At 50.4% G+C, this 22,176-nt stretch overlaps 1 protein-coding gene and 1 long non-coding RNA gene across 14 annotated transcripts in view; both read right to left on the bottom strand.

Moving 5' to 3' along the window:
- Nucleotides 1-22,176, bottom strand: part of ANK1 (ankyrin 1) — a 216,452-nt gene that overhangs the window by 193,939 nt on the left and 337 nt on the right. Inside the window, exon 2 of one of the 12 annotated variants that reach the window (XM_038559949.1) lies at nucleotides 5,524-5,748. The exons of the other annotated variants lie outside the window; for them this stretch is intronic. Coding sequence (XP_038415877.1) covers nucleotides 5,524-5,607 — 84 coding nt within the window. The 5' untranslated portion in view covers nucleotides 5,608-5,748. The remainder of the gene's footprint in view (nucleotides 1-5,523; nucleotides 5,749-22,176) is intronic. 12 annotated transcript variants of the gene reach the window in all.
- On the bottom strand, nucleotides 16,961-21,872 carry LOC111090161. Of its 2 annotated transcripts, none has more exons than XR_005371417.1 (3): nucleotides 21,535-21,872; nucleotides 17,626-17,700; nucleotides 16,961-17,413 (listed from the first exon to the last, which is right to left on the bottom strand). It is a non-coding gene; the product is annotated as an uncharacterized LOC111090161 (long non-coding RNA). The 2 variants fall into 2 exon arrangements; XR_005371418.1 differs by having other exon boundaries at nucleotides 16,961-17,206.

Raw genomic sequence — 22,176 nt, 5'->3', positions numbered from 1 at the left:
ACAGTGTGCGTGTACTAAGACACCCGTTGACACAAAACAGGGAGGGTGGAGCCTGAAACAGCTCAGGTTTGGGTACATCTCTTGGGTAGGGCAGCTGCAGGTAGGGGAGGACGAATCATAGGAAATGCACCCTGAACTGTCCAGGGAACCCTTTCATTAAACTGCTGCTTCTGGGCAGCCCCCAGTGGCTCAGCAGTTTAGGGCCTGCCTTCAGCCCAGGGCGTGATCCTGGAGACCCAGGATCAAGTCCCATGTCAGGCTCCCTGCATGGATCCTGCTTCTCCCTCTGCCTGTGTCTCTGCCTCTCTCTCTTGATCTCTCATGAATAAATAAATAATCTTTAAAAAAATAAATAAATAAATAAACTTCTGCTTCTGCAGAAATGGAGTGGCCCGTGGTTGCTTTCAGAGAAAGGCCCGGTGCCACTTGTTAAGGATCAGACACTTGGAAAGGCCATTCTTTCAGGTCTTATTTTGCTCACAGCCATCATTATTTGTTTCTCCTAAATTAATTTAATTACAAGGGTTGCACTAGGCCCAGGAAAATGCCAATGAGTTAGGGTAAGAAGTTTTTGACAAACTAGGAGTTTCCCAAAGTTCAGCGCACCCCGTGCAGTGCCCCTGAGTGAGTCTCTCCCAGACTGTCCCAGAGGGGGCATGACAGACCAGGCTCCTGCTGCCTTCCCCCCTTTACCTCCTTTTATCTCCAGGCAGGCTCACAGGCCATGACAACAAAGGCCTTTATCACCCCCTGACTAGCCTAGCACGGAGAAGGCCCTAGAATACCTCTGTCATAGCTGCTCCACTCTTCAGCCCTGGCAAAGAGAAACTGAGACTTTTGTTTTCTGGCCCTGGCCTCATCTCCCTCTGCTTTCCCATCACTGTCATGACTTCCTGCCTTTAAACTTCCAGTTTCTCCAGTATGATGGACCCTCTGAGGGGGAGTTTAACCACAGATGTCTAACTATGAGATGAAAAGCTTCATCCCAGGTACAAGACTCTTAGGCCAGGCTGGTGGGAGTCCACAGTGGTCCAGAGAGGAGGCATCGTTCATCCAGGGGACCCAGGACAATCTACTTCAGTCTATGTATGGAGCCTCAGATGGTGGATTTGGGGGACACAGAACTGGGCTACAAGGGATAGGGGGATGACCAGGCTCCTCTCTTCCTGCCTCTTCTCTCACCTCTCCTTAACACCAAGCCCTCCTCTCCTGCCCCTCCAGGCCACAGCTGCCCAGAAGCTCAGACCCTGCAGCTCCCTGGCACACAGTGTCAACCATGCCAGGCTCCCAGGGTCAGGTCCCAGCTAAGAGGCCTCCACTTAAGAATGGGGGTTAGGCAGGCAGCCCTGGTGACCCAGCAGTTTAGCGCCACCTTCAGCCCAAGGCGTGATCCTGGAGACCCAGAATTGAGTCTCCCTGCATGGAGCCTGCTTCTCCCTCTGCCTATGTCTCTGTGTCTCTCTCTCTCTGTGTCTGTCATGAATAAATAAATAAAATCTTAAAAAAAAAAAAAAAAGAATGGGGTTTGGGGAACACCTAGAAAGGGTCCTCAAGGATGCAGACAGGAATCCTGTGTTCTGGGTGCCTGGAAGCCCTTGAGACACAGACCACTGGTCTCTCAACACCATGCCTTAGATGCACGGCCTAGATGTTGACACTAGAGAACCAACAAGGTGAGAAGAGAAAAGCTACAGGAGACTTGACCAGGTGGAGCCCAGACTGGATCCCAGATCCATCCAGCTCCAAAATCCCCGCTCTTTCCACGGGGCCACTCGGCTTCAGTAGGCAGACACATCTGTACACACAGCCATAGACGCTTCCTATGTCATCCTCACTTTGCTGGGCCAGGACTTCAACAACTGCCCACCGAATATCAGGCCACTGCCCTCGCTCCCAAAGCACTTGGGCAGCACGATCCTTAGGCCAGAAAACACACACCTGCCAGGACCAGGACGGATGCCCCCGCACCCCCAGCCCCGGGCACCCTTTCTTTCAGGGGGCTACAGCAGCATCCTTCTTGGTTCTGTTTGCTGTGCTCTCAGATGACATGATGTTGCAAGTCTCAGTGACTGGGAGGCCCCCAGGTGAGAGAAGTGAGGCCCAAGGGCACCTCCTGGACCTCCTTTTCTCAGAGCTCCCCTTGGGGGATCGAGCCCAGCTCACACTCATGCACACATGTGCTGAGCCTCATGCCCTTGGGTGTCCTTCCTGCCCTTGGGGGTCCTTCCCGCCCTGGCAGGAGCCTCACTCTCATCTCTGGCCACCGCAGAAGCGATCTTCCTGTGGGCTGCGAGCAACCCACCGGCCCCCACCTGGCCCCCAGGCCTCAGAGTGTCTGCAGGCACCCAGAGAAGATTCTGGATTCTGCTCTCACCTGCAAGGGAGGGGTGGGTGCAGCACTGTATGGCTGGCAGGCTTGCCCATCAGGGTCACCAACGGTGTTGCTGACCAAAGCCAGGATGTGCCTCTGACCTGCCTACCCTCTGTTTCCCTTCCACCCTGTCCCCCAGTCAGCTGTCTCATCTTCATACCCCATTTCTGCCTGCAGTGCCACCTGCCGTGCCCATGGCCCTGGCCCCACTGAGGAAAGGGGCTGGCCTTGAGCATGCACATGGGTGGGGGGGGGGAGCATTTATTTTTTTTTTTTTTTTTTTTTTAATTTTTATTTATTTATGATAGTCACAGAGAGAGAGAGAGGCGCAGAGACACAGGCAGAGGGAGAAGCAGGCTCCATGCACCGGGAGCCCCATGTGGGATTCGATCCCGGGTCTCCAGGATCACGCCCTGGGCCAAAGGCAGGCGCCAAACCGCTGCGCCACCCAGGGATCCCCGGGGGAGCATTTAATATCACCTTTCAACCCTGCTGCCACACAGAGATGTTGAGGAGGGATTGAGGACCTATTTTACAGGTAAGAAAACTGAGGCTTGTATTGGGGCCAAGGCGTGACACCAAACCTCTGCACTTTCCTTTACACCATGAAAAGGCTTCACTTTCATCCTCAATGCTGAAGAATGCAAAGGGAAGCCTCCAAAATCCCCTTACCCGATCTTCACTGGATTGATTGATTTTATGAGAAAACAAAGACAGCATTTCTGTTGGGTAGTGATAATCCCTCATATTGCTGTACATTTGTAACCTTTCCAAGCAGTTTTGCTTAGGATAGCTCATGTTTACTGGAATGATCCATCAGGGTTCAGACAGGCTTTTTTTTCTTTTCAATAAAGACCATTCGATCAAGGTAAAACTAAATGTGATTTAGTGGAAAGATTCCACCAAAGATTTCCAAAGTTTAAAATTTTGCAAATCAAAATCATTTCTGTGTCCGATTTTTTAGATAAATAGAAATATGGTCTGGAGCTTCCACACTGTCATAGAAGGACCCCAGAAAAGCAACTAGCAGGCACGGGACAGCTGTAGAAGCTGACAGACACCCTCCTGACCCCTGGACTCCAGGCTGGGGCAGAAAGCAGGGTCACAAGAGGCAGCAGAGCTTGGTCCTGGTGACACAACTATGCTGCAGACCCAGCAAAAACCCTCCTTGCTAAACGTTGAGACTTTGGGCAAGTCACTGAATTGTTCTAGGATCTCAATGTCCCCATCTATTAAGTGAGGCTAATGGTGCCTAACTTATAAGAGTGTGGTGAAAATTCATCATTTTGTTCAATATATACTTACGAAGCACCTACTGTGTGCCATGGATTCTTCTAGATGCTGGAAATAGAGTAGTGAATGAAACAGACAAGTTCCCTGTTCTCATAGAATTTATTTTTTAATGCAGACAGGGGGAGACAGATAATAAACCAGAAATAGGATAATTCTATATAATGAAGACAAAAACAATGACGTGACAGAGAGAGAGTGGGTAGGCAGCTAGTGTGGGGTTATGTAGACAAAGGGCAAGCTGAGACAGATGAAAAGGAGCCCGCCAGCTCCAGAGAGAACAGTGAAGACAGAGAAAACTTGAGGTCAAGAGCCCCAAGTGGGACATGTTAGGTGTGTCTGAGGAACAGAACATAGGCCAGGCCCTTCCCACATGTGCCACAGCAGTCGGTGGCCCATATATCAGGACCCCTGGTAGACACGGTCCACAGAAAGCATATAAACTAGCATTCTGGAAGGTGCAGAGTCCAAAAGCAGTACTAGAGCCCCACTCCCTTTAAACACATTCTGAGACCTATAAAATAATCCCGAATGCCATCTGCAGCAAAGACAAAAATGAATAGAGAATTTAGTCTGCACCAGACCTGGGGAGTAGGAGTAGCTCTGAATTCTTCATCCTGCTGGGAAGATGGTACCCAAAGATTGGGTAGTGCTTCAGCCACAGACAGGGTAGGGGCACTTCTGGCATCTTCAACCTTGCCTCTGACGTGAGAAACGACCCCTGCATGCACCTGGACACACCGCTGCCTGCAGCCCAAAGGAAAAGGTGAAAGGAAGAGGAGCTGAAGGCTGACCTGCTGGCCTTTCAACAGGGGCCATGTGGAATCTCACCTTCAGACAGGTTTAGGGGCAGTTATTTATATATAAAAAAAAAAGCACCTGTGGATATCCCAGCTGCCAAGGCCAAGATCAACTCACACTCAAGGTTAATTAAATAGAAAAATACAAGCGCTAGCCTATGAAGACAATCTTATGGCCAGGCCTGGCTACACAATTTGCATAGCCCAGTGCAAAATGAGAATGCAGTATTAAAAAATGATGAATAATTTTTTAAAAGATTTTATTTATTCATTTATTATTTAGAAAGCGCGAGCAGGGGGAGGGGCAGAGGGAGACAGAGAGAGAGAATCTTAAGCAGATTCCCTGCAGAGCATGGAGCTTGACATGGGGCTCAATCCCACGACCCTGAGATCATGACCTGAGCTGAAACCAAGAGTCAGATGCTTAACTGACCGAGCCACCCAGGCAGCCCCAGCAAAATAAGCAACTTCACAATAGTCATAGCAGAGCATTAAAAGAAGCACAAGTTCCTTCTAAGAACAGGGCCTGTGCCACTGCACTAGTTGTCTGCACAAGAAGCCAGCCTCAATAAAGGGGGGTGGGGGGCTAACATTTTAAAGCAATAGCCCTAGTAGAACGGAAACCCCTAGATCAGACCTGTGTGACCTGGTGTGAGCTGATGTGACCTGGGGAATGGACGCCTCCACCCTGAGCTTGGGCTGCCTCGTCCAGAACAACGGGGATCGGGGATCAGGGATCGTGCCCCTGGGACCGCCGCCCTGCTGAGTCTGTTGTGGGAGACCAGTGGCTCAGGAGGGTGGAGGTGCTGGGAAAGGGGAAGCATAGCACAGCTCCAAGGATCGCGAGTGCTCACCAAGCCCCTCAGGGTGCTTGGATTTCTGAAGAACAGTGACATTCCCCAGAAATTAAGTCAGATGAACATAATTCAAACAAAACATCTAATTTCAGCTCTGTGTAACAATTCCCCCTCACCAGAACAGACACTGCTGCCTCCCATTCCGGGAGCTCGGTGCCTGAGAGAGGCAGAAGGAAACCAAACCATTCCGACACAGGCCTCTTACCCAGCCAGGCACCAGATTGTTTCTCTCTTCACAGCCGACAGACATGCTCCTGGTTGGCTCCTGCTGCATCCAGCAGCTGAGCATCCTGCTGGCCCAGCTCCGCAGAGCTTCCCTCAGCAGCTAAGCAGGGCTCAGCCATCAGAGCAGCTCCTCTAGGACCAAAGGCACACCGACAGCCCTGAGGCTCTCCCAGGGCACAGGGTCCTACAGCCTCAGTTGTCTTGCCTGTAAAATAGGAACAGCGGTGTCTGATCGGCCTCCCTCCCTCAAAGACTTGTTTAAAAAGTTAAGAATTGTTATTCCGTGTATATCTGTTTCATGAACATCATCAGATTCATTCATTTAACCAACAGGTTTTGGGGAGGCAGAGACGACCAGCTACACTCTGCACAATCTAACAAGGAAAACAAGCATTTCACTGGCATTGGCACGCAGTACCCACGGGTCAGATCCAGCCTGCTGCAGTGTTTGTTACCTTCCACGAGCTACGAATGATTTTTGCATTTTTGAGTCATGGAGGGGGAAAAAGAATAACATTTTGTAACACGAAAATAAAATGCCACTCAAATATCAGTGTCCATAAATACAGTTTTATTGGAATATAGCCATGCTCATTCGTTTGTGTATACTCTGTGGCCACTACTGTGGTGACAGGGGCAGAGGTGAGTGAGTACCTGCAACACAGACTAAAAAATATTGACTCTCTGGCCTTTTATAGTAAAGGTTCACCCACCTCTGATTTTAACAAAACAATTAGAGCTGTGACACTGAGATTAGCAGTGCTAATGCAACACAAAAGAGGTTATTTCTGCTTAATAGTCAAGGAAGGCTTCCTGGAAGGGGTGAGATTTTTTTCTGGATTTGAAAGATAAATAAGAGTTCATTTTGTAGCCTAGGGGAGAAGTGCTTCAGACTTCGCATACAGCATAGCCCATATGAACAAGGCCTGGGGGCATGGCAGCTGTACTTGAGAAATGAGCAGCACATTATTTACAGGAGATGAAGAGAAGAAGGAAAAGGATGGAAGAATGTAAAGCTGAAAAGAAGACTTAGGCCAACTATGAAGAGTGCAGTGCACCTGCAAAGGAGCTTTTCTTATGCCCTCTTTCCTCAAGAAAGCACAAGAAAGTGAAACAGTAGGAATCTAAGATTGATAATAGCAGGTAACCAAGATAGCTAGATAGGAGAGACAGACAGACAGACAGACAAGCAGACTCATTCACTCAAAGGGCAATAAGACTTTGCATCCAAATAGTTCTCAGGTGTCAGGCTCAGGCCCTGCTCAGCCAGGAGCCTTGGGGAAGTCACCCCTCCCCCCCATCCAGGCCTCAGGTTCCATCTGGGCAACAAGCAGGTCATATTTGATGAATGTGCCTCCAAAGCCAGAGATGTGTGGGACACCACGCGTGTCCACACCAGACAGACACACATGACACCATGGATGGCAGTGCATCAAGCCCTGAACGTAGCCGGGGCTGCGCGTGCCACCAAAGAGAGTTAATTAGGGCAGTGGGACGAGGACCAGTTTGGAATAATCTATCCAGGGCACATCGCTTTTCACAAGGCCCGGAGGGGGCTCAGGCTTTAGCGCCTCCTCGCAGAGGAGTACATCCACTTTCTGCGTGTTCTTGTGGGGCCGCCTCTACTTGGTGGGGCTGTTTCTACATGGAACAGAAGAACCCCAGTCCCCCTTTCCTTCTCTGGGTTTCTCCTACCATACTGTGCTCCAAGAATCATAGCTTGTAATTTCTCACCAAAGCACAGAAGACATGGCCTGGAGAGCTGGTTCTGGTATTTGCTTGGCCAGTGAAGACAGCTGCGTGATCTGGACAAGTCATTTCCGTTCTCTGCAGTGCAGCTCCCCCCGGGGAAGGGGATGGAGTGTGAGATCTCCAAGGTCCCTTCCAATCTGCTGTATCAGCAAGCCCACTTCTGGCCCTCTACTCTACAGATGAGAGAACAGACGCCCAGAGAGGTGAAGTGATTTCCCCAAGGTCACCCAGCCAATTCTCGAGGGGCAGAGTCAGGACTGGCATCCTGAGATCCTCATGTTACCATTTTATGGCCCTAGTTGTGCACTGCCTGGTGTGTCTGTCATCTGTATCCCTGTGTCCATCTGTAGCCCTAGGTCTTTCTCTGCACCTGTATCTGTGTCTGTGTCTACACCTGCGTCTGCATCCTCACCTCTCTCTACCTCATATCCATGTCTCCATCACCAGGCCCATTTCTGCTGTGTGGGCTCTGTCCTGGGGAATGACCGCCTTCTCTTCCCCAGAGCTTTTGGGGGACTATGGAGGGCTGGGGGGCGGGGGGGGGGGTGTTTTATCTTAGAATCAAAGGAAGGGCTACGCGGGTCTCTGGGCTCCCTGTTAGTAGTGCCCCGCATCCTCCCCTGAGGCACACTTACTTTCATCTGGCCTGATCCTCAGAGTGGCTCCAGAGCAGGGAGGTGGTTTCCAAATTAGGTAGCTGGTGTGAACGTCACCCTCGCTCTGATCAGATGTATGACCTCGGGCAAGCTACTTAACCTTCCTGAGCCCTCCAAGGTCTTCCCCTGTCAACTGGCCAGGCCAGCCCCTCGGGTGTGTGCAGGCCAGATGTACCCCCTTGCCTTCCTCTCTCTGCTTCAGTGGAGGGAGTACCCCACAAAGGCTGGGCCCCACTGTTCTACTGGAAGCCGGGCAGGCAATGGACAGATGAGAAAATTAGAATACATGAGCTGATCTGCAACCCTCACATCGGCCACCGCCTGCTTGTTATAAAAAACCAGGACTTGGGGCACCGCAACTGAGTGGTTCAGTGGTTGAGCATCTGCCTTTGGCTCAGGGCATGATCCTGGGATCCTGGGATGGAGTTCTGCATCAGGGTCCCTGCAGGGAGCCTGCTTCTCCCTCTGCCTGTATCTCTGCCTCTCCCTGTGTGTCTTCATGAATAAATAAATAAAGTCTTAAAAAAAAAAAAAACTTAAAAAATAAATAAATAAAAATAAAAAGCCAGGACTTTAGAGAGACATGTCCAACATCCCAGCCCCAGCTCTAGCGCTTGGAGCTGTGAACGCACTTAATCTTCCTGAGCCTCACTGCCCTCCTGTGTGAAATGGGAAGGTTGCTCTGCACTTCGCAGGGCTGTCAGAAGGACAAGTGAAATAATGCAGGCGGTGCCCTGTGTAACAACTGTCCATGACCCACTGGTGACCCTGCTCCTGGGGCTCTCTGAGGCTTGAATATTCAGGGGCTCATCTGCCAAAAGACGTGACCCCTGGAGAAGGTTCCAGTTCAACGACAGCCTGGACTGGCTGCCTCTGTACAGGGACAGTGCTCTCCTGCCTCTCTGCAACCCCAGCCAAGCAGCCACTGGAGAAAACATGACGGGTTCTCAAGTGCCTGGGGCTTCCATTAAAACCAGTGAGCCCTGTCTTTCTGAGGGAAGGACTGGGCCACTGGGGCACAGTCTGAAATCAAAAAAGAATTTCAGTTAGGGCTGGCGTACTGGAGTACTGACCTCTCCTGAAAATACTGACTCCTTGGAAACTCAGTCAGTGATGAAGCTGGGATTTTCTAAAAATGTGCAATTCATCTCTAAAAGGGAGTCTTTAAAAAGCCATGATTGTCTGGCAAACCACACCGTGTATCCAACAGCAAATTGCCTGTTCTTTGGGCAGTGGGTTTGCCTGAGTCTGCTTTCCAGGAAAATGCAGGCAGCAAGAGCTGCTTGAGCCCCCTCCCCCATTGGAGTCAGGGCCTCCAGGACTCCCCCAAGCTCCATGGTGGGGAGGAGCCTCGCTTTGCTCATGACCTTGAAAGCAACTCAGCATGTGACAGATCCAGTCACCTTGCACTGAAAATAGAAGGCGCTCTGCCTCCTGAATTCATGCTCACCTGCGGCAGGTACTCTCTGCCCTCCCAGAGGTTACGTTTTGTTGCAAACATAGAAGGAGGCACCTTACTGGCCTCAGCAGGAGGTTTATGGAGTCACAGGGGAGTCTGATTATACAGGCTCTCCAAAAACATACACCTTTGAGTGACTGAATCAGCTAACCTTGATCATGGTGACCTTCCAGCAGCCCAAGTGGCTCCCACACTTTATCAGCAAGCACACCCTTCTCTCCTTGATCTGCTCCCAATCATGTCGGTATCGTGGAAATAACAAAATGGATGGGATGAGGACCAAGCAGCTGAAGCAGAAGCCTATACTGAATGGTCTTTCGCATGTCTGCCAACATCCCTGTGCCCTGCAGTCTGGTGTCCAGGAGAGCGGGCCCACAGCACGACACAGCCGCCCCCACCCACATTTCTCTGCCAGCACCCTGGAGGCCAGGGTGAGCCAGCTGGCTTCTAGGAATCATTGTGTCCTGTGGCCTTGTAAGTTCACATAAGCTCAGACTCACGGGTACCACCCAGAAGAGCCTTGGAAGCCCTCTAAATCGATTCCCTTGTTTCCAAAGCTACACAAGAGGGTGGGAAGGAGCAGGACTCGGCTCTCTTAACTCTAAGCTCTGTTCTTGTCATCCACAACCACAAGTGGTTAACGCTCACAAATCAGAGGGTGGTACGGAAGGAAGCACAGGCTCCATTATGTTTTCTAAGATTTATTTATTTATTTGAGGGGGACGGGCAGGGGAAAAGAGAGAAGCAGACTCCGCACAGAGCGCAGAGCCCACTGCCAGGCTCGATCTCACAAATCTGTAATCACGACCTGAGCTGAAACTGAGTTGGAGGCTTAACCGACGGCACCACCCAGATGCCCCAGGAGAGGTTCCATTAATTGAGAAATGCCAGGTCATGATTTAGTTTCATTTCCTGACAGGCTCCAGAATCCTGTGTTGTCCTCGGACTTAGTGGAAAGCGCCATTAGCTTTTAAAGGCTTGGAAAACTCCCACACATAGTGGCTGAGTGGTCAGGGGCCCTGGACACTACCTCCCCAGCCTCCCTTCAGGGCTGGCACCTCTCCCATAGCATCTCTGACCTAGATTCAGGAGAGCTGCCTGGACGAGGCAAAGCCGGGCCTTAACAGAGTAGGGGGTAGGCGGAGGTGCAGAGGCGGGTGGCATGTGAAGGTTCAGGGGCGGGGAGCACCGCTAGCCCTGAGAGCTCAGTGCTAAGACTCATCCACACAGCTTGTCGTCCAGATGTCCCTCAAATGCAGGTCTGCTCAACAACGACGTCAAAATGTTGAGGCTTGTGTGAGCGGCCAGAGGACGTTGTTAGAAGACATACTTTGACAGCGGTCTGCCCTGCTGAAGTGGAGAGCGGGGCGCATCTGCTCAAGGAGCCCGCAGTGGCGTCCTGGTTCCAAACACATTGCTCAAGGTCGCCAGGCGGCACTGGGTCCCCCACCCCCATAGGTGCTGCAGCTGCCCCCGAAGCAGAGAGGGCTCGGGGCTGATTCGGCCACACGCCAGCCCGGCCATGGCAGCCCCAGGCAGGGCGAGCTGAGCCAGGGGCCTGCCCGCCCCCAGCCTCTCTGGACCAGACACCAACAGGGCAGGGTCCTGCTTTCCAGGGTGCAGAGACCAAAGCAGCTCTGCCCAATGGCATTCAAATGAATTTGCCACATCTCTGCACCAGAGGAGAAACCCACACCTCCATAAATGCAGGAACAGTTCTATGGACATTTCAGACTTTGAAGCTTTTCTGACTTGAGCTGTTTCCGATTCTTCACTCTAATTGGCGTTTCAGATCGGGTTCACATTTCTTCACAGTCTCTCCTAATTCATTTAAGAAATTGGCAGCAGGGGATCCCTGGGTGGCGCAGCGGTTTGGCGCCTGCCTTTGGCCCAGGGCGCGATCCTGGAGACCCGGGATCAAATCCCACGTTAGGCTCCCGGCACATGGAGCCTGCTTCTCCCTCTGCCTGTGTCTCTGCCTCTCTCTCTCTCTGTGACTATCATAAATAAATAAAAATATTTAAAAAAAATAAATTGGCAGCAATGCTAGACAATGACTACCAACGTTGGGATGAAACCCTGATCACCAGCTCTGCAAAGGAAATCACCGTATTTAAATCATATACAAGGTGAGAGTCTTGCTAAGTGAGACCAGACTTTCACTTTTTTTTTTTTTTAAGATTTATTAATTTAAGAGAGAGAAAGAGAGATGAGTAGAGGAGGAGCAGAGGGAGAGGGAGAATCTTAAGCAAACTCCATACTGAGAGTGGAGCCCAACATGAGGCTGGATCTCTCAATCCCGAGATCATGACTGTAGCCGAAATGAAGAGTTAGACCCTTAACCAACCGAGCCACCCAGGCTGCCCCAGACTTTCACCTTTTAAGTTTTATTTAGAGTCAAAGAGGAAATGTGACCAGTGGTCATGTTTTTTAGAAAATCTTCATTTATTTATCCATTTGGTGGTCTAAGGGCAGACGTGTTTCTCTCTGCCGTATCCCACCCCCCACAACCACAGCTTCTTAACACTCATGTCTTGGATTTACCAGTTGCTCTGTGGGAGATAGGTGTGTGTGGTGATGGAGATACTGAAGCAAACATTTATTGAGTGCTTACTGTATCCCAGGTGGTTTACATTCAATCCTTCCAACATCCCTGCGTGGTTGAGTAGCACATATCACTTTCTCCACCTTATAAGTGGAAAAAACTGAGACTCAGGAAGGGTAACTGAGCAATTTGCTCAAAGTTCCCAGCTAGCAAACCTCTGAGCCAGGATGTCAACTCACAACCATCTGAAACCATCACCTTCCAAAGCTCGCATCTCTTCATTGCTGCTCCAACATCACAATCAAAGATGACCTCCTGACATGCACTGAAGTCCTTTTAATTTTCTGGTCACCTTGCACATGAGCATACTGGAAGAATATGGTGCAGGGTGATTTAACCTCATCTAGGACTTGGGAGGCAATGTTCACACTGAATTCTGACAGAGGAGTTGGCATTACTGTGTGAGGCAAAAGATGCAGCAGACAGAGGTCCCTGGCTCACTCAGTGGTTTAGAGCATATGATTCTTGATCTCGGGACCATGAGTTCAAACCCCACATTGGGTGTAGCACTTAGGAAAAAAAAAAAAAGACTCAACAGACAGCAAGATCTAAAGGTAGAGAAAGTACACGTATCCAAAGTACTCGAAGAAGCTCAGAGTCCGCTGAACGCAGCATGTAGAAAAGAAAGAGATAAACTGGAGAGGCAGTTATGGGCTAAATTGGGGGGGGGGGAGCTGTCTAGCGAGCCCAGAGTAATGAGCCTGGACTATATTCTAAGGGCAATTAGGAAGCCACTGAAGGATTTAAAGGAGGGAGTGTTGAAATCTGATTTGCATTTTTGGAAAATCACTCTGGCTGCAGAATGGAGGTTTAGACCCAACACACACACATTTTCAAGTTGGTTTACAAAGGATGGCTTCACATGCCAAGACCCAACTGCCCAGACTTTTGGGACCATACTCCAGCTCCATTTTGAGCCAGTACATTCTGTTACCTACTTGGCTCTAGTCCACATCACCTTGGAATTCTTTGGAATTCTTTACTGGGGGTGTGACGTCATCTATAAATTCCCAGCTTCCATCTCCAGACACAAGAGGCAGAGAAGGCTGGCTACCCTTTCGGACAAGCAGGGCATCCTCTGTCTTTTCTTTTAATTACATTACATTGTATTTTTAATTACATTACATCTTAAACATATTCCTATTTTTTATTAGAAACATATTCTTAAAAGCAAATTCTTTTAAGCCTCATTTTTAGTGAATGCAGAGCATTTTGCCAAATGGGGGATGGTGCTGAAGTCCTTTATTGGGAAGTAAGTTACTCCTGCCTCCCTGCAGCCCACCTCAACCCCAGGGACTTGCTTTCCCCGCAGGCAGGAGTGTCCACCAGTCAGATTTCTCAGTTTCACATGGCTGGTAGGCTTTGTCACATGCATGTGCCCTAGTTAAAGCAATCACTCTGAAGATCTGCACTCTAGGGCCTTGCTGGAATGTGCAGACTGGAGCTGACACCCCCCTTCTCCACCACCAGCCCAACAGACTCCCTGATATTTAAGAACCTTTTCTATTAGCTCTCTCCCTGTATCAGCTGAGAGCTCCAGGAAGGTATGTAACAAGACTCATTCTACCCCAAAAGGACTCATCATTTTCTTCTTAACCTGTTCCCCTCTTCTTTCCTAGCTCAATGAAAGGCATCACCAACTAACTAGCCCAACACCAAGTCAGAAAGGAGGTCTTATGGACATTTAATCATGCGCGCGCACACACACACACACACACACACACACACATACACACACACAGGCAAATATGTTAACAGATGTCAAAGTGAAACCTATTCCAGATCATCGCTGACTGCTTACTGGTACCCACTCTATTACTCACAAAGACCAACTTTCTCTACCACCCAAATAGCACATCTGTCACATGCTCTCCATCCCCAGGAGCTGTCCCCAGCTCAAGCCAGCCTGCCCCTCAGCTGGATTATCCCCCAGCATAGCCCAGGGTTTCTGTGTGAAGGAGTGGGAACCTTTCAGACTTCTGCCTGGAGCTTCTAAGGCTTCCCCTGCCCTTTGGACATCACTGGGCCCCTGGCTCAGCTCTCTCTGCCACCCCTTCCAGAGCTCCCCCATCCTGCGCTCCCTGCTCCCAGTGTTGGACCCACAGTTCCCAGCCCAGCCCCTCCAGACCCTCTCGCCCACCCTCCAAAACACTATTGCCTCCACTGAATGGCCTGCCCCACTGAAGGTCCAGCCTTGACCCCCAGGAGCCTCCCAGGCACCTCCTCAGGCCACCCCCACCCTCCTGGCCCTGGCCAGGCTTCTTCCACCCACAGATCTGGCCACAGTTCTACAGCCAGCCCTTTATTTGCCCACTTGCTGTGGGGAATCGGGAGTCTGACTCCTGGGCGGGGGGGGGGGGGGGGGGGCCACCTGTGTGTCCAGCAGGCTCCCCTTGGGTGAGGCTGGTATCGAGCAAACCGGAGAGCCTCTGTTCTAGCAGAGCTACAGGAACAAGCTGATGAGTTGTGACCAGACTGAGGGAAGATCCAACCAGGAGATGAAGGAAAGAAGTGAGGAATAGAGGATTTGTATTTACTTATTTTATTTCATACCCAATTCCCCAAAGGAAGTGGGCAAGTGAAGGATTGACTTTAATTTGGCCAGGCCTGTGGAGAAGGAAGCCTACTGCTCTGCTAGAACAGAGGCTCTCCGGTGTGCTCTATGCCAACCTCACCCGAGGGGAGCCTGCTGGGCACGGACGTGCAGGTGTCTGGTCCCTCCTGTACCCAGTGTCAGACTCTGCAGGTGCAGGTGGGGCAGGTCTGCATATAACAAGCCCTCTCCCCAAGCTGGTTGTGACACAAACAAAGGTGAGAGGTCGCTGGGTCCCATTATCCCGTCTCTCTTTTCCCAAGAGGTCTCACCCTGAGTGTTTGGGGTGTGTCCCCCTTCAATCTCAGAACTGAGTTTAGGGGTCACGCACCTCCTTCCATTTTCCTGTCGTGTTTCCTCTCACTCCAACCTCAGCTCTCTCGATGCTACCTTAATGATATTTGCTGCCTTTTCACCTCTGGTGCCTGTCTTCTCCCTGACTGCACTCTGCTCCTCAGCCTCACTGAGACCACTTGACTTCTTTGGGGCAGCAAATGAAACCCAGGCATCCAAGCACTGTTTGGCTTGCTGGCCGGGCCGGGCCATGCTGGCCTCCTGTTTCAGCCACACCTCCCACCCCCAACACCAAGTCCAGCTGTCAGGCAAGCACTTCATGTGAAGGCCCAGGACCCTAGAGGTCCTAGGATTCTTCCCTGTAACAAGCAAAAGTCCCAGGTAGGGGGAAAGAACAGAGAGTAATGGCAGAAATGTAGGTACTCTGCAGCTACACAATTCAACAATTATAAGGGCAAGATGCTGACTGTATGGTAGGTAGGGAAATCTCTGAGACAGAAAGTCAAGGGGAAATAACCATTCTGTGAAGCAGAAGAGCCTGAAATAGGGCAGACTCCTTACCAGCACCCGGGCTGTCCCTGAGCCTTACAGAGGAGCCTCTGGACATTCATGTTCTAACTAGAATCCAGATGCCAGCACTTCTGTCCTGAGCCCAAATCACCTGCCTCCATTCTGCCCTGGGTTACTGCCTCCGCTGGCAGCTTTCCCAAGAACAAGCAAGTCCTTCCTGTGAAGGCAGGGGAAATACCATCAGTGCTGTCTCAACAGCCTTGATTATCCTGAGGGTGTGTCATGTACCTAAAGAGGCAGCCCAGTGCCAAGGTCTGTGAATAAGCTCTGAAGCCAGGCTGGGTCTGCACCCTGCTCTGCGAGGCTCCAGGGAGACAATGCCTGTAGGACCTGCTCTCAATAAATACAGACCCCTCCTTTGATAAACAGAGCAGCTTGCTTTGCAGCAGCATTGTCAATGATGCTCTGAAATGGACAAAAATGTGTTAACTGAAACGGAAAATGTATTACCGCCTTAGCAAAGACACAGAAAGATTCTCTTTGAAGGGAACCCATCCAGTCACACTGGAAGCAAACGAAAAAAAGTTGTTGTTGTTGTTGTTTTTAATTGGCTGGCCATGAAATCTTCTTTGCTTTAGCTTTGAGTGAACATAATGCAAATTCTCCTTTCTTGGTGGATGTGTTATGCTTTCACTCTTAAGATGCACAGAGTCTCCCTGAAGGGGTCTGGTCTGCCCGTAACACCCTGTGTTCCATTATCTGTGATATTACACACCCTGGATTTATCAGCCACAGCTCTAATGGTGATAGTATTCTCAGAAAATTTAGGAACCATTTTTATGTTCCCCTTTTGATATACAGCTACGATCACCATGCAGGACGTTAATAAAGCCCATCTCAAAGTTTCAGACTGGACCCATGGAGATAACTAAGTCTGCAATAATAAATCTTGTAAAATAGGAAATTCGTTCCTTTCCTGAAAATGAAATGAAGATATGATTTAAAGCACCCTTTTCTCATTTACCAGTACTGAAATAATAATGTGCTGGCCTTCCCAGGCACACATCAAAATTTCACACCACCACTGGAAAGCCAGGCATGAACTTTGGCATTAGATTCATTAGAAAGCATAATTTAATTAATAATCATTATGTTATTAACTATAGCCTTTGAAATATTATGTAGTTTTAAAGTTTATAAAGCATACTCATTTGATCCTCATCCCTATTTTACAGATGAGCAAACTGAGGTGCAGAGAAATTCGGAGGCTTATTCACACACACATAGCTGAAACTGTGATCCAGGTCTGACTCCTACCCTCGCACGCTGTAAGAGGGAGGCTTCTAAGCTGGTTTTCAAGAACCGAAAATGGAGATAAAGAGCAAAGCAAAAGCTTGTTTTCTTTTTTTCAAAAACCAAACATTGATGACTTTGCTTTAGTCAGAATAATTCAGAGAAAAAAAATTATGTACTTGGTTCCAATTCTGTAGGGCCAACTCTTCCAAATTCAAATAGAAAGACCATGGAAAAAAATCCAAACCAGTTAAATGCAGCTCCTGAATCAATTCAAGTCATAAGTATTTATTGAATTTTTAAGTACAAAGACTCAGGTGAGGACGGGACATTCAGGAGAGTTTCTTGAAGAACAAAGTGATGGGGTTTGACACTGAAGGAGGAAGAAATGGGTGAGGGTCTGCCTACACAAAGGCATCCTGGCGGCAAAGCATGGGGCTGAGCTAACACAGGAAAAGAGCGCCTGGCATGCAGTCCCCATTCACTACTGCCTGTTCACTTCTGTTGAAGGAAAGAGGAAGAACCCTTAGGCTGGAGTTAAGAAGAAGCCATATTGAGGGGACATAAGCAGAATTGGTGAGCCAGCAGTTTGCTAGGGTGAACGAGAGGAGAGACAGGCCACAGGGACTGGTGCATGGTCCTTCACAGGGAGGCTATTTTCCTCAGGCTCTGAATTTCAGCTGCTGCCCCCTCTGCTTTGAGCAGTGGCTGAGGAGCAAAAAATATGCCAACGGTACAATGCTGGACACAACTGAAGGTGTAATATCTGTGCTCACAAGACCCTGCTCTCCTGGTCTAGCAAATAGTTGGGGGGATGACAGGAGCATCTGGGGAACAGCCCCCACCGCCACTATCCCCACAGCAGGGAGGGTAGCACTGGGCTGGCACAGGGACACAGAGCAGGCAGGGAAGGTTCCTACCAGCTCAACCCCCGGCGGTTCCTCCCCGAGCTCCAGAGGGGCAGGGCTGCTTCCGTGTCTGAGGGTCCCAAGGTACTAAAATAAGAAGAGATGCCAAAGCAGGTTACCAAAGTTGTGGTGTATTTTAAAGCCTCGCAACTAATAAATTAACACGTTTAATAATTAATGTGCAGTGCACCATAATCATGCTATTCAAAAGCCAAATAGAGGCTTTATATACAAATAGCAGTTCATACTGCAACATGTACTAGTGACGCGATGTGGCCACAGGACCTAGATTTAAACACATATGATGAATAGCATTCTCTTTCGACTCGGTCTGCTGTTTCTCAGATCGGAATTATAAACTCATTCGCAGACAACAGCAGAAGTTTCCATCTGAGACCCTTTACAGTTAGGAGACGCAGGCCCACCTGAAGGATCCCACACCTGCGCACCCCTCCCCCACCCCACCCCACCACCATCACCCTCCTGGCACCGACCACTCCAGACTCATGCAGGTCACCCCAAGTCTCCCTCGCGAGTCCGATCACAGGACCCACAAAGACACCTCCACAGTCCAGGCGCCAGGCCTCAGCCCGCTGTGCGAGGGGGACAGAGCCCTCTCTGGGGAGCCCTGCCTAGTCTGGAAAGACGGTCTGGCACTGCTGCACAGCAAAGCGGTGAAAGCCACCTTCCACTCCTCTGCTCCCTTAGTTTTTTTTCTCTGCTCTTTTCTTTTTGGCTCCTTGAGGCCCTGTGCAAACACTGTGGTTCCAAACAGCTAAAATCACTTGACATTTAGTGCAGCAGAGACCCTGCAAGGGACTAACTACATGCTCAGTGGTGGAATTCACTGCACCAAAAAATTAGATCACTCCACTGCCTGCCTATGAATCTCTATTGCTTTGCAAATGACTAGAAAAGCAAGAAATGTCAGACTTTCTTCAGATGCCCCCAAAAGACAAAGAGGATACTGTTCACCTGAGCCCATGCCTATGACCAAGACAACGTTTCAGCAGGCAAATATATTAATCCACTCATCCAATCCACTCAGTCATCCCATCCACATTTACTGCATGCCCATTGTGTGTGAGGCCCCGAGTATACAGCCAGGAAGAAGACGTGATCTCTATCTTCACCAAAGCAGAGGATGAAGCAGGGGGACAGAAGCAGGGACAAGGAGAGAGCTCGGTAAACACTGTCCCAGGGCACCAACGGGTATGGCAGGCAGCAGGATTAGTGTAACCCCTTAAAGCAGGGCAGCACTGCCAGCCCCTCCTCTCCTTAACTACCTCCCTCATGCCTTCATCCTCTCCTCCTTTATTCATTTCTGACCCTCCTCCTATCCTGGGCCTCACTTTGTCTCCAACCTTCCTGTCCTCCCCTCCTCACCTCAAGCTCTGGGTAAACATAAAAAGCACACATATTCCTTTGCCCAAGGCGTCCTCGGCCTTAGAAAGCTTCCATTCTTAATGCAAATGCCTGCTTTACACATGCTTTGTGATTTATTTATTTCCATCCCAACCTTCAGATTCAGGGGGACTTATCAGTAAATGTCATAAATTCTGATTTTTTTTTCCTTTAAAGCTGCAGCTCCCACAGCGAGCCTCTGACAAGGATGCATGCTACACAAACAGAAAACTGAATGAAGCCCCAGAAGAATGCAGGCATTTTTAGAGCTCCAGAGTTTTAGCTCAATTCCTTGTGTCGAGGTGGTTTCTATCTGTGTCAGTCAGTGCGTCACAACATCGGCCTCCATCCCCCATTGCACAGCACCCCTTAGCAAGCGCCTTCCCACACAATATCATCAGCCATAAAAACTGCAAGCAGTGTTGAAGTTACAACCACGGTTCTTTCTACAAACGGGAGGGATTCGGTTCTGCTCAGTCAAGTGCCCGCTAAGTAGGTTACCCATGGGACAAACACCTTTCCTTTTTGTAAATTCCGAGTGCCCTTGGCTCAGCCATACATTCCTAGGAATTACTAATTCACTGGAATAAAATGTTCGTTTGTATTTATGAAGTTCTTTCCTTGTGCTGATTCCAAGGATGGTCCCATAGCACCCCACAGTCTGCGGTAACCAACTATGAAGTCCTCACCTGCTTGATTTTAATCATCACTTTTCCCTTAAAACATTCCTGCATTTGTAGAAAATTGGGCCCCAGTTGGACTTCACCTGATATGAACCTTCAACCCTGGCCATCTGCTTCCCCAGCCCTACAGGAGCTTCCTCTGCCTTCTCTAAATATCTCTTTCTGCATTGCTCTGCCTCCTCACCTTTCCCTCCGGGGCCCTCCACCTTCTCGTGATTTTGCATTTTGCTATAAATTTTATCTCTCGCCTCCGAGATGGCCCTCGAGACCATGCCAATAGCTAAGAGACCTCACAACCATTGCAAAATACAGACGAAGCCTTACCCTGTACCATATCCTCCTCGCCCAGAGAATCGGCTCTACGAGTTTATGTCACCACTCTCACTCTGACTTGAGATTTCCCTATTACTGTCGTATTAGACCTGGCACCCAGAGTACTGCATACAATAATGAATATCTGTATGGAAGATTTCTGAATGCTTACTGACGCAGTATGCTTCTAACCAGCAATAAAACAAAATAACATGGAGTGAGGGGGGAAGGGAAATCTATTTCATCTAGCACTCAAGATGAACATAAAGTTTACAAGAATGTAAAGATTAAGACCAAAGAGGTAAAAATAATACTGAGATTGCCACTTTTATGTGTGTGTATTATATGGAGTCGGGATGCAGAGTTATATTGAAGGGAGTTTGTAGGATGGAAAGAAACCAAAGAAGAGAAGAAGGGAGAGTTCTGTTTTGACTACTGCTCAGAAAAATTATTTAAGGTATCAGGAGCACCAAGGAGGAAGCTCCAGAGCAAGAAGTGGGATCAAAACACTGAGTGAGCAGTTTGGGAGAGGATCGGCTTGGCTCCTAAAGCAATAGGCAGGAATGGAAATAGAGAGCACGCTTTTCTAATGAGAAGTTTACATCCATGCCAAGAAAGTGGGTGAACACTGTCAGATATAACTAGACTTCCCCCTGCCTGACTCACAGGATGGGCTCTGGTATTTCAGACCCTAGCAGAAGAACTCAAGATTCTCCCAGTGGCACCAACCCAAACTCTGATTCACCGTAGGTTTGGGGAAGGCCTCTTTTTTGGTCCTGCTAAAGGGGTGGTGCCTTTGGGAAACTACTATTTACACACACCATGGAAATCCCTTGAGGGAGGAGGGGCTGGCTCCCGTGGGGTGCAGGAAGGCCTGGCGTGGGACGTAAGTTACTTGGGTCACAATCAGAGAGCATCTCTGCCCCTGTGTCCCATCTCTAGGAAAAGGCCGGATGCTGGTCCTGCTGACCAACTCTGGTGAGTGGAGTGTGACCCGCAAGTAGTCTGTTCTCCATGCTCTACTGTCAACCAAGGCTCCAAACTTCTTTCTCAGAGTGAGACAATTTCAGGGAAGAAAAATAAATCCAAACCAAAGATGTTTCCTTCTCAAACAAGACCCATCCTTCCGCCCGGAACCCTGAGGGGCCCCATTCCCTGGTGAGCAAGCTTGCAGGCTGTGCCCCCCACATCGGCTTCTTCAGGTCAAAATGGTTCTCCTGACGCTGGAGTTTTCAGCCCTACCTCCACTTTCCAGAACCGCATCTCTGTACTAGTGGCCTCGTGGGGGGGGGGGGGGGGGGCTCTAAAACACCTCTCAGCGGGGGTCCTCTGCCCAATTAACTGCACCCTCCCTTCACAGTCGAAGGTATTTTAGGCTACGCGGTGCTTCTCACCAAAGGTGTTGCTAGTGGTCATTAAGTCGTGGGTCGGGAGACCCCAGACCCAGAAGGGGAGTGCTCAGCACTGGAACAGCTGCCGCAAGGGGTCTGGGTCTGGGCCGCGGGTGGAGGCAGGGGCGTACCTTGTCTCCGCACTGTCCACAAGAAGGCAGACCTGCTCTCTGACCAGGTCCTTGGGCCAAGCTGGACAGCACCCGTGTCTGGCTTCCAAAGGAACTTCCTTCCCCTCCTGGCCATCAGCCGCTCATCTTGGGTGACCCGACCCTAAGACGCTGCCAAATGCCCCGGGGCGTGCCTTTCTGCCACTCACTCAGAGGGCTGGAGCAGGGGGGAGGAAGGACGGGAGACCCCCCGCTCAGACACGCGGGAACGAAGCTCTTCTCGTGGGAGCGCGGGTCACGGGGCGGCGGCGGGCAGAGCAGCCTCGGCAGCCCCGAGCCGCGTCTCCGCGAGCGGCTTCCTCACCCAGCCCGGAGCAGCCCATCACCCCCGCCGGCCGCCCCGAGGCCCGAAAAGTTGGTCCGCGCGCGGCGCAGCCCGCCGGCGTCTGTCCAGGGTGCTGAGAGGGGTCGGCGCCGCCCGGCCCCGCGCCCCGCGCCCCGCGCCCCGCGCCCCGCCCGCGCCCCGCCTGCCGCCTGCCGCCTGCCGCCGCCCGCTCTGCCCTTGCGGCCCCGGGCCCGTCCTCGTCCTCTGCCCGCCGCGCCCGAGCCGCCGCCGCCTGCCCTCCCGCCCGCGCCCCCGCGCGCTCGCGGGCCGGCGCAGCC

The sequence above is a fragment of the Canis lupus genome, chromosome 16 (genome assembly GCF_011100685.1).
Source record: "Canis lupus familiaris isolate Mischka breed German Shepherd chromosome 16, alternate assembly UU_Cfam_GSD_1.0, whole genome shotgun sequence".
Taxonomy (NCBI): domain Eukaryota; kingdom Metazoa; phylum Chordata; class Mammalia; order Carnivora; family Canidae; genus Canis; species Canis lupus.
Note: the sequence above shows the minus strand (reverse complement) of the source record. Positions and strands in the feature narration are given on the sequence as shown.